This window comes from Poecilia mexicana, unplaced genomic scaffold (genome assembly GCF_051168715.1).
Source record: "Poecilia mexicana isolate PSO_F unplaced genomic scaffold, ASM5116871v1 scaffold_4, whole genome shotgun sequence".
In the NCBI taxonomy this organism is placed as follows: Eukaryota; Metazoa; Chordata; class Actinopteri; order Cyprinodontiformes; family Poeciliidae; genus Poecilia; species Poecilia mexicana.
The window spans coordinates 1772937-1785958 of record NW_028263373.1 but is presented as its reverse complement, the minus strand read 5'-3'; the positions used below and the strand labels follow the sequence as shown (position 1 = coordinate 1785958).

General features: G+C 39.5%; 1 protein-coding gene across 1 annotated transcript in view; it reads left to right on the top strand.

The window, feature by feature from the left end:
• LOC106927092 (calcium/calmodulin-dependent protein kinase type IV) overlaps positions 1–12588 on the top strand; it is a 29572-nt gene extending 16984 nt beyond the window's left edge. The window contains exons 6-11 of the mRNA XM_015002412.2: positions 738–828; positions 1673–1747; positions 2650–2725; positions 3971–4097; positions 6430–6582; positions 7016–12588. Of these exons, the coding sequence (XP_014857898.2) occupies positions 738–828; positions 1673–1747; positions 2650–2725; positions 3971–4097; positions 6430–6582; positions 7016–7528 (1035 nt within the window). The 3' untranslated portion in view covers positions 7529–12588. The remainder of the gene's footprint in view (positions 1–737; positions 829–1672; positions 1748–2649; positions 2726–3970; positions 4098–6429; positions 6583–7015) is intronic.
• The last annotated feature ends 434 nt before the right edge of the window (positions 12589–13022 follow it).

The window sequence follows — 13022 nt, the reverse complement described above, 5'->3', positions numbered from 1 at the left end:
GAAAAGCAAAAGTGGAGCCTCCTGCACAACCAACAAGAACACAGAAAGTGGTTTCTGGATGACAAGTCAGCAACAAAACTCTTGTCTTTTCCTGCAGCCATTGTACAGTGAATACAGCTGACCAAACGGGCTGGGCTTGGCTAGGGTTGCTAGGTAACAGTGATTTGATTGGGAAGTTTTGAAATGGTTAGTTTTCCAGACACAGAAAAACCTGAACTTATTGCCTGAAAAGCTGCTGGGTGTTTTTATGCTTTAGCTGCTTTTAGAAGCAGCAGAAACCCAAATGGAAGAATGAAAACATGGAAAATGTGAATTTAGCAAAATAAATAAATCCTCTTTAAAATAAAACATAAAATGGCCACCAGAAACCTAAAACAGCTGAAAGCCCACAAATATGACCCAGGTTAGAAATAATTACTGAAATAATGATTTGTAGACGTCACTTAGAGTAAAAAATATCATCCGGATACCTGAGCAGGTAAAATCTCAGAGACTGTTTGTGTTTTGATGTCAGCAGCTGCTGTCTTTAGTTCTCAGGCCCAGGTGAGCCCCAGGTGAGGCAGCCGTTTACCTGAACGAAGCTTTCAGGTTGGATTCAAACCGTCTCCACGTCGGTTCCTTCCTCTCCATCGGCCAAATCCTCCCACAAACCTCCAGCAGCCCAGACTTCTCCGCCCTTCGCTCCCGTCGTGTCGCCGCTGCAGGCCGATCTGAAGATGTTTCTCTGTGTGTTTCAGTATTTGCACGGAAACGGGGTCGTCCATCGTGACCTGAAGCCGGAGAACCTGCTGTACGCCGACCTGTCGCTGGACGCGCCGCTCAAGATCGGTAACCACACACACCGAGCATCTGCTGGGAAACACTCCTGCATGTCCAGAAATAAAAGAAAACCAGCAGCTAAAAGGTTCAAGAAGATCAATAAATCAAAATGAAGAGACGAAGCAGCCTGACCTCAGAATGAACGACCTTCACTAATTTATTGGTTTAATTACGGAGATGTTTCTTGTTTTCTGTTTTAAGGAAAATACTCTGTAAATGTCAAAAAAATCTTAAAACAGCAATATTATCATTTATCCCAATAACTACAATTTATTGTCCAGTAAATTTACTGGCTGGCCCAGTCAGCATGTACGTGTCATCGGCGTAAAGATGGATGTTAAAATAGTGAAATGATGCGATAGAAAGACTCCTACAGTCTTGGCTTTCAGTTTTTATCAACTCTGACAGATGGAAACCGTAGTAAAATGGAGGGTTGGTCAGTAATGTTGTGTTTTTTAGATAAGAGAATCTAATATTTTAACGCTCTGCGGTGGCTGCAGAAATCCTGCTGCTACGCAGATAAAATGAAATCATAATATAAATTCACAAACTAGCAGGTTATTATGTAGCGACAGGGCTTACCTTCGCTCTCTAAAAATAAACACAGCTCTCAGTAAAACTGTTAAATAATTAGCATCTCGCCGTGCTTCAGCCTGAGGAGCGGAGGCTGGCTGGTGGAGAAGCCGGTCTGCGTCCAGATGGCCGCCGAGCCGCTGGCCAACAGGCGCCGCTCTGCCTCCTGCAGAGAAACACATTCTCCTCACAGCCGAGGCCCGAAATAGAAACTAGATTCAACTTTTAAAGAACATGTTCATGTGACTCGGCTCGGTCCAAATGTTTTCCTTTCTCACAGCCGACTTCGGCCTTTCCAAAATCATCGACGACCAGGTGACCATGAAGACAGTCTGCGGGACTCCGGGTTACTGCGGTGAGTAAAAGCCGAGACGCTGATGGGGATAAATGAAACCTGGGGAGGTTCGCAGGCAGCCATGTTTGATCCGGGATAAGAGGAGTCCGAGTCCCAACTCTGAATCACTTCACACAAAACCAAAACCTTCATTTTTGTTCAGGCTTTCCTCCCTGGCTCTTAAAGGGACAGTATCGTAAAATCCACTTTTTCCAGCTTTATAATGTTATTTTCTCAACCAGCGTTGGGCAGTAACTGGTTACATTTACTTTAGTAACTTTTTGAAAAAAACAAAACAAAACAAAAAACTGTACTTTGAGGAGTATTTTTACTATGCTGCACTTTTTACTTTTAGTTGAGTAATTTTATTTTAAAGTATTTCTTCTCTTACTTGAGTAAAATTTCTGGATTTTTTTACCCCTTGAATGAAAAACAAACATGTTTTAACCAGAAATTCACCAGACTCAAACACCTGCAGTTAAAGCTTCATAAGTTTTCTATTGAAATTTTTTTTTCTGATTTTGTTATTTTTGTTACTTATATGAATTATTGTAATTTTAGTCCTTGAAATACCAAAATTTCCAAGTAACTTTTTTTTTAATGTTTTGTTTTTTGGCTGTGGATTTGACGATTTGTTAGAAAAAGTTTGCACACCTCTGGTGTAGATCATAATATTCTGCATTAAAATCCCACTGTTATTGATCCTTAATCAGAAATGAAACACTTTCTGAGTTGAATTAGTGTTTCCATCAGTCTGTGTGTTGCTGCGTTCACCTGTGTGGCTGACATGCGGAGGTGGGCAGCGATGCGTCGCTGCAGCCGCTGCTCTGTGGGATTTCTCAGACCTCTAGGCCGGAGCGTCTGTCGGCCACCTGGACGCTAACCGCTAGTCGCTAACCGCTAACCGCCCCCTCTGCCTGCAGCTCCAGAGATCCTGCGGGGAAATGCCTACGGCCCCGAGGTGGACATGTGGTCAGTGGGCGTCATCCTGTACATCCTGTGAGTCCGCGCGCAAACACACACACACACACACACACACACACACACACACACACACACACACACACACACACACACACACACACACACACAGATTCATCATCAGCTGACACAGGGTGAACCGGAGCATCGCCTCCATATTTGTCCAGAGACATTAAGCAGGTTCTAATGGAGTCTGACGATGCATTCAGGGGCCGTCGGTCAAAATTCACTTCTAGACTTTTCTGACTCGTTGGAACGGGAGTCAGATTAAATAAAATCTGAATCGAAAATCATTTTTAAGGTTCAGATCTATGATGAGTAACTTCCTACAAGATTTTTTTTTCTGTACTTTTGACTGAATGATTTTGACCAACGTGACAAAAAGCTTGGACACCCCGTGAAAAACCATGGAATAAATTAATAGCTTAGTCCATAAGAGCTCAATAAAAATATATGAGTGGTTGAATTTTCCATGAATAAATTGTGGTTATAATCCACAATAATCCGTTTGTAAGCTACACTGTCAAAAATCAGGCAGAAATCTGGGTTATTATAGCCAGTCATAAAAGGAAAACAATTAAAGGATTATATTTAAAATATCACCATTTGAAACTAACTAATTAACAAGATTAGGTTATAAAACTAATATTTATATATTGAGCTAAATCTGTAGTTTGACACTACATATTTAACTCTAAGCTAAATATTTAGCTAATATGCTATAGCCAAAGGTGGACTATCAAAATAAAAGCTGGCTTTTGCAAACCCCTTTAAAAACTCGTTTTAGAGCCAAATGCTTAGCTTGCTAACTAAATATTTAATGTACAGTTAAATATTTAGCTCCAAGTTAAATAGTTAAAGCAAACTTCATCAAGTTTGGTAATGAAACATTAAGCCTAAAACACGAATATTTATAAATGAATGGTGAAAATGTTACTTTAAAAAGTGAATCCTCAGGGTGCTGTGGTGGTGCAGGGGAAAAGCACAACCCATGTATTGAAGCCTTAGTCGTCATACTGGTGGTCACAGGTTTGATTCCTGGCCTGGTGACATTTGCCTCTTTCCTGTCAAACTACTTTCAGATAAAGGCCACTAGAGCCAACAAAACCTTAAAAAAAAGGTGAATCCCCTAATAACCCAAATTATTGCTGCTAACTTTTGACGGCGTAAACAAACAGCTCCATAATTCAGGGAGTTTTCTCTCTGTGTGACAGCCGGTGGAGGTGTCCGGTCAGCTTTAAAGTTCTGCTTCCTGTCTGCCAGACTCTGCGGCTTTGAGCCGTTCTTTGACCCACGGGGCGACCAGTACATGTACAGCCGCATCCTGAACTGCGACTACGAGTTTGTGTCTCCGTGGTGGGACGAAGTCTCCCTCAATGCCAAGGACCTGGTAAGTTCCTCACATTTTGCAACAAAGCTGAATTTTAAACTCTTTAGTACTTTTTATGGAGCCCCCAAGTTGCCACATGTCGGAAAATCTTTATTCTTTTGCATTCGCTCGCAATAAATTAGCAATTTGGTCTGTTTTGTACGGTGGCCGACAGGTGCAAATGCGCAGCAACAGAGAAAACATGCAAACAAAAAAGAGACGCAAACAAACAGCTTCTCTCTTCTAGTCGTCCATATTCGTGGCCTTCGAAGGACCCGTCTCCGTAGACCGGGCCGTTTCTCACATAGACATAATAAAAGGACAGATGCCTAATGGACCGCTCTCGTCTTATCAATACATATTTATATAAATATAAATAAACAATGATTAATACTGAATAATATTAGGCTATACATGTTTAGCGCACGCGCACACACACACACACACACACACAGGTTTTTTCATGTTTTCCAGCCGACGAGTTCTAGCTTAAGAGTGATTGGGTCCTAAATCCGATGCGAGATTCATCCGTGCTGTGCAGTGAATCTATTTCTCCCTCCTTCCTCACTTCGTGTCTTTAGGAAACCTTCAAAACAAAAGCGGGAGATTTGGGATGTATCTTACTTTGACAGAGTGAAATAAATAATAGCCATTGCCACCTGTGTAAACTTTGCTGGTGAATCTTATAACATGTAATGTTTTGATTTTTATAATATATATTATATTGTTTCATTTTTATAGTATAGGCTCTTGTATCAGATAATCTAAATCAATGTTAGAGAATAAACATTTTAAGATAATCTCGGTTAGCTTTCAGATTGGGGGCTGAACACCAAGCACTATAGCGCTATACCAGCTAGCATTAGCTGGTATTTCGCCGGTGGACATAAATACAGTAAAATAATATTCTAACCACAAAATATACACAATATTGTGTCCATCTTACTTGCGAATCCTTGTCTGTCGAGCCCTCACGTCAATAGTCCATCGATCTGATCAACAACATCCCGCAGTGCTGAGGCATCTTCTGCTGTTTTGGTCGAGCAAAGCAGGAGGGACTTTTGTTTGCGTCTCTTTTTTGTTTGCTGCATTTTACTTGCTTTTTGTTTGTTTTGTAGTGTACATATATGTTTATATATAATGTATACATATATATAATATATATATATATATATATATATATATATATATATATATATATATATATGTATATATATATATATATATATGTATATATATATATATATATATATATATATATATACATATATATATATATATATATATATATATATATATATATATATACAGGTGCTGGTCATAAAATTAGAATATTGTGATAAAGTTCATTATTTTCCATAATGTCATGATAAAAATTAAACTGTCATATATTTTAGATTCATTGCACACCAACTGAAATATTTCAGGTTTTTTATTGTTTTAATTTTGATGATTTTGGCAAACAGCTCATGAAAACCCAAAATCCCTGTCTCAAAAAAATAGAATATTATGAAAAGGTTCTCTGAACGAGCAATAAAAATAATCATCTGAATCAACAAAGTAACTCTAAACACCTGAAAAAGATTCCTGAGGCCTTTAAAAACTCCCAGCCTGGTTCATTACTCAAAACCGCAATCATGGGTCAGATTGCTGACCTGACTGCTGTCCAGAAGGCCATCACTGACATCCTCAAGCAAGAGGGTGAGAACCCCAGAGAACCTTTTCATAATATTCTAATTTTTTGAGACAGGGATTTTGGGTTTTCATGAGCTGTTTGCCAAAATCATCAAAATTAAAACAATAAAAGACCTGAAATATTTCAGTTGGTGTGCAATGAATCTAAAATATATGACAATTTAATTTTTATCATGACATTATGGAAAATAATGAACTTTATCACAATATTCTAATTTTATGACCAGCACCTGTATATATATATATATATATATATATATATATATATATATATATATATATATATATATATATATATATATGTAATATATATTCAGAACTATCAGATGACTTCATTATTTATCTAAGATATTACCAAATGTGGAAAAATCTTACATTGGAGCAGAAAAACTTTGAGTACTAAAGTTGCTGCATGAACTGTACATAACTGCGAGGGAACAAAAGAAAACAATTCTCCCATGTCCACTAGGGGGCACCATAGTTTAACAACAACTCTAGGAAAATGTTCCTCCTCCCTGGTGTGTGAAGGCCTTGGATATCCAGATGAAGGGATGATGAAACGTGTTGCTGGGTTTTGCTGCCTTTCTCCTGTTCTTTACTAAATGGATGGAAAAGTTTGAGCCTTTCCTTTGAAAATCTGTTGTTGTTTTTCCTGCAGGTCAGTAAGCTGATTGTTCTGGACCCTCACAAGCGCCTCAGCGTCCGGGAGGCCCTGCAGCACCCCTGGGTTCTGGGCAAAGCCGCCCGCTTCTCCCACATGGACACGACTCAGAGGAAACTGCAGGAGTTCAACGCTAGGCGCAAACTTAAGGTAAACAAGCTACTTCTGAGGTATAACGGCTTCAAAAACCTTTGGGTGTTTTAAAATACTTTATATATTTACAAAGTTAAATCTCACTGAGACCTAGGAACTTATTTTTAAAGAGAGATAAACACACAATATATTTTCTAAAGAACAGGCAATAAATGAACTGAAAATGTGAAATGAAAGCAGGGAAAACTAATAGTGATGCTATTGGTGAGCCACCAGGCTTTTCTTATTTTAAATAGAGTTTTTATGCAGGTTTTATACTGACCTCACGCTAATTATGATGTCTGCTTGTGCTCCTCTGAATGAATCTAACTTAATATTTTTTAACTCAAAACCTGGTGGGCTGCTGCCTTAGCGCTCCTATCTCCAGGTCTAGCAGGTTTTGTGGGGAAATCGTGCTGCATGTTTAATAATCCGTCACGCTGCGTTTCAGGCTGCCATGAAGGCTGTTGTAGCCACCAGCAGGATGCACGAAGGATCCCGACGTCGCACCGACAGCTGCGAGATGCCTGGCTCAGGGACGTCCAGGCAGAGCAGCTTGCAACAAGACCCGCCTCCCGAGTCAGCAAGCTCCGCCCCCGATGAAAAAGAGGCCCCGCCCCCCGACCAGCAGGTTCCCCAGACCGACGAGTCCACGCTGGCCAATCAGAGCGCAGCCAGCCCCTCCCCTCCCTGTAGCCCCAACCCCCCCAGCTCTGAAGCTTCACCCACAGGCCCCGCCCTCGTCAGACCGCCGCTGCGTGCCGACGGCCTCCGACAAGCGTCGGTCATCCCCAAGTCGATGCTGGTCCAACCCCGGCTGCCGCAGAAGAGCTGCTCCGTCATCGAGTCGGTCCACAGAGGCGAGGCCACGCCGCCGCTGGGCTCGCCTTCCAGTCCCAACAACCTTAGCAACGGCTTCACGCCGGGGGCGGAGCCTGGCACCAAGGCCGCCCCCTGCCAGTGAATGCTTCACAACAACAAACCCAACAGTTGCGCCTTCCAGTCGTTTTTACTGATATCCCAGTTGGTGATCTGGGAACAAACTGACTAACGTTTGTGTAAATTTAAAAACGCCTCTGCCGGAGTTTCACTGGACTGTTTGGCTCGTTAGCTAACAGCGGCGCTAAAGCCAATGGTTGTTTGGAGGACTGAAAGAAGCCAAAAGAGCTAATATCAGACATGACTGGATGCATATTTAAGCATAAATAAGGATTTTTGTGGATGATTCCTGGAATGAATGTAAACCTGGAGATAAGGAGAAAATGGAGGTTGAGCTATTTTTCACAGTTTCGGCTCAGATTGAAGATCTGGGTGACAAAAAAAGGGTTTCAGAGTATATTTTCCTGTAAAAACATTAATGTAAACAGGCAGCAGGCCTCTGGATTTCAGTTTTCTGGCTCTTCCTGTTAATGTCCAGAGTTTGGATCTCATTTAAGAAAAACTTCCACTTTGCTTCTCTGATTGTACCGTTCTCCGGCTGCAGGACCGCGTGTTTGGAAACGTTAACAAACTCAGCGGTCATGACTACTTTACAGGAGACGTTCAGCATTTCTAGGCAAACACAGCCTGGTTTAGATCAACTTAGATATTTATTATTGTCAATGTGTTCAGTTGAGAGCTGGAGGCAAAAATACACAATTTTATCTGGTTTAACTCGACGTAACGCATTAAACCATCGGTCAGTTCAGGTTTGAGCTACGAAACAAAATTATGAATAAAGTCCTAAAAATCTGAATTCAAACAAGTTACTGAGGTTATGGTGAAAACTAATTTTCCTTTTAATTAAAACATTTGAATACACTCATGTTAGAAAGTATATTAATAAATGCTTTATTTACAATGTAATAAATTAAATTGTTAAAATTAAAAATTCATAAATACTATATCAAATAGATAAATGTCCCCATGAAATGAAAAAAAAGAAAAAAAATATTTTGTTAATAATAAGTAACAAAATAAATATAAACCTATATTTATTTAGCTGTATTTCATGGAGAAATGTACATATTTGATGGTGTGCTAATAATAACAGTATATTTTATTTAATTTTTAATGAAACAACTTCACAGTAGATTTCATAAAGCGCACTCATTAATAATATAGAAGTTACTGAACTTCACCTTGTTTCAGCAAAAAGGCTGAAACAGACACAGAAACGCATTTAAGTTAATAATCCCAAAAACACGTCAGAAATGGTACAAGCTTCCATTAAATACTTAAAAAGTCGTATCTTTCCCAAGAAACCCATCAGTTATAACTAACTCTACTGATTTTGCCAGAAAAAGCAGTAGATCATCAAAGCTAAGTCATAATAGATGTATATTTGTACCTCTAGGCCTTTGTTCATTTGAAAAAACAAAGAAATAAAAATTTCTTCTTCAAATTTTTAAATCATTAAAAGGCCAAGTTTGACAACTTCCCTGCCTATGACGAGTGGATGCGAATTGTAAACATAGACAGGAATGGTTGCCAAGGAAACAAAAATATCTCAGTTGGAAGCTAAATGGCTTTTTAAAGCCGAGCTGTTTTTACTAAAGAGAATTTAGTTGAATTATTAAGCTGATTTTACAGCATTAGTTGTTTTTCTGTTGACCTGTCCACACTCCAGCTCAGTAGGTGGCGGTAAAGCACCGTCTCCACCACCATTAAAGAAGAAGCCGGGCTGTCGCCATGGTGACGGTTTGATGGTTGAAACTTTACCGAAACGGTTTTCATTTAGGTGTTTAGCTTAGAAAAAGCAACCAAATTATTATATCGGAGTAAAGAAAACTAAACTAAAAACCAGGAATAACTTCCTCCTGCGCTCTTAACTGAACACAAACATCTCAGATAAACGGCTAATCTCAAAAATGTTTCCTTAAAATGTTTAACTGGGACAAACCGAGCGATTTTCCCTCCTCTTCTCCTGCCTGAACACGGCGGACTGATTGTATCTCATTAAAATGGAGGAACAACGAGAGCTGCTGGATTTCTGGAGTTTTCCAGCTTCTTCATCTTCGGAGCATGCGCATTCAGACTTTTATGTTGAGAAGAAGCGGGACTTTTTTTTCTAATCGTTTCTACTCTTTACTGAAGACGCCTGCAGACTCGACACTGCAGCTGCATGACTTGATCACGTAGCTCCAGTTTGTAGCGTTCAGGTAGGTAAATCGTGTTTGTGAGCTTCGTAAAACGTGTTTACACTTTATCAGCGGTATCGATGCTCCTGTTTGCACTGTACATACTGTAGTTTGGTTTTAGACGAGTTATTACTGACATCTTTATGCTCAACGTGACCACAGACATGTTCAGTGTTCAAAACTTTCCCCAGAAACGACAAAAATGTTACGTTTGCTGAAAATCAAACCCTTTCATCGGATCTGAAACCACACGCTCTACCTCGTTTTTGTACAGGGGCTTCCAGAGTAAAACAAATCGATGCAGAACGAACCAGAAAGAAAATGATTACACAAGGCAAACAGACTAACCTGAAACTGCACTTTTTTATGTACGGTGGCCAAGACAGTCCAAATATCGCCATATCATTTGAGCATCCTTCAGCGGGTTTACAGCAGATTCGTTTTATCAAGCAGATTTATCCAAAGTTAACATTTTAGCTAAAACTATTTTAGCACCTATGTTTAACTAACATCGGCGTCAACATGGGCTCTGTGAAGGCTGCGTTAAACGCAACTTGTCTATAAGTTGAAGCTAACCAGTTTTACGAAAAAGTTATATGTTGAACGCAACATTACAAAGCTGTAGTATTCACTGACTGGAGGAAGGCTAAAATTAGCATTTTAGCTAAAATTGTTTTTTGCTGACATATCATGGACAAACTAAAGTTACATGTTGAAGGCTATGTTGAACGTGACAAAATATCCTATCCAATCATATTTGTTTCTTAGGTCACCTACACATCAGATTAAACTACATCAAGAGGCAACAATAAATGGTTTCCTGGAGAATAGTGTTGCTGCACATAGTTGAAAGTGGGAGTTTCCTGATTGTTTTGAGCCTTGATAAAACTCCTATAGTTCCTGGAGGTTTATTATTGTGGTGGCAGCAAATCAAAGTCCTGGTTGAAGAATTAGGGTAGCAGGCCAGGCTGAGAGGGAACGCATGCCTCTGTTCATGTGGGGTACATGCGGGTTTTTACTTTGGTGACAACCATAACTGAGGTCTCAAAAATTATGGTACAGCATTAGGGCCAAAATGAAGAATATTGCACACCCAGCAGTGACTACATGATGTCGAAGGAGGCTATATTCATTGTGAAGCTAGCTACTGTAACTGAGTGGCCAGCGCTGGCCAATGAGAGAGAGTCTTTATTTGGTTTAGCTTTGGAGGTGCTGGTGACTAAAGGTATGCTAGAGGATGGTTGGGATATAATATCTGTAAGTGTCAGAGGTTAGATTCATCGACATGTCCTTTTGAATGGATTTACTGTAATCCAATGCAACACCAAGCATTAAAATACTGTATAAACATAAAATTTTACTGAAATTGGCTTTTAATTGCAGCTTCCGATTGGGTGATTCCACCAGAGTTTGCACTACCTTGACCATCTTAAATTTGCTCTAGTATGTAAACATCAACACATTGACTCTTCAAACTTGGACTTGATTATTCTTCACCAAAAGCAGAATATTTAAAAAACAGCTTTAATTTTAATAAAGTGTTGACTCACACAGGTGCAAACAGTCAAGCGGTCATGATTTGTGCTTCCTCCTCTTTCTGCAACGCAGCCTCACCTGAAAAGACAAAACAATGAGTCTATGCAGCAATGTTCAGAACCGGCAGGCCTTTTCAATGATTTCACCACCTCAACCTGAGCTTCAGCTCACTCAGAATAACTTCACCCAATAATCCAATAATCTCTGATTTTGATTATGTATTACTGACGGTATTTATCGGTGCTGCTTGTGTGAATGTGAGGAATGTTTATAAGCTCTAGATGCTTCGTTTTGTTCTGCATCCGGCAGACATGTTTGTTTGGCACCTCATGATCCATGAAACCAGTACAGCTGCTGCAATCTGATTGGTCAAGAGGACGAGCTGTCTTCCAATTGGATGATCTGTTAACAGATATCTGTAATTTCATGCAGTTTTTCGCTCATAGAAGCAGTTCCCTCTCTCCGCAGCTGTTAACCTACTGAAAGACGACTCTGAATGGAAAATATCTCCGGTTTCTTTTTTATTCAGATTATTCCTTTTGATTCTGTCTCAGCTACCGTATATAAACCTGCCATCAAAGGACAAACTTATTTAAAGAGGAACCAAACCTCCACAGTCACATTTCCCCAAAGGCGATAAAAATGTTTTCTTTCAGCTTCGGTTTGAAGAATAAAAATGACCGAACAGTCGTCACCATATGAGAAAAAAAACAGGAAGTTTCTGTGAAAGGCAACAGCTACAGAATCAAGACTCTGTTAGCTGCAGAATGTTATGTCCAGGAAGCAAACTAAAAGCTAAAAATGTCTGAACTAAATCATCTGAACGGGATCAGGGTTCTCTGGTTGCTCTTCGCTCTGGTGAAGATGTTTTTATTTCATGTTTCAGTCACACTTTGACCTCCCGAGCAGCTTTGGGTCATAAAGTTGGATGCTTTCGGTTCGGTTCCTCTTTAAACCTCCCAGTGAGAACAGAACCTGTTTGTGTCACTGCTGCATGAACCTGAACACCTGAACAGGTACGTCTGTGTGTGTAAACCAAACCCAGTCAAAGCATGCTACTGTACATTAGACCAACATCTATACTCTTCTGTAAAAACATGAATATTTTTGCTTCTATCTATCGACCAAACGGGGCTAAACTGTAAACACTGTTTGTTTTGTGTTTGATGAGTAAAATGTACATTTCTTTTAAAATCTGAAGAATGACACGCATATAAGTGGCAGTGTAACAGTGTGAGCTGTTACATGTGTATCTCTGCATGTATTATTTACCTTCTGTTGCTCATATCAGATGAAATAAAAGGAGCAGAAGGTTTGAATCCTGCAGGACGTTTCAGGGGTAAAAGTAAAGATTAGCTGATAGAAATCACCTGTTTGCTTCTCGGGTTCTTTCTCCAGCCAAACACCATCAGTTCAGTTTATTCACATTCAAAACAAATTATTATTGCTGTTCTTTTCCATGAAATCATATACAGTCAGAGCCAAACAACGTCAATTTAACCAACAGAAGCTGCATTAATGTTACAAAAGTAGCAAAATAAGTAATAATAATAATAGTAATTATAATAATTCAGTGGTGTGAAAAAGTGTTTGCACCGTTCCTGAGTCAATTTTTATTTTTATTTTTTTCGTGTTTGTTACACTGAAGTGTTTCAGGTCATCAAACCAATTTAAATACAAGTCAAATTCAACCCCAGTAAACACAAAATGCACAAAAAAAATATTTCTGATTTAACATTTTGGAATTGGGTCTCTGTTTCTTTAAGAAACTCCTGCTCTGTCTGAAGCTCCGCCTCCAAGAAG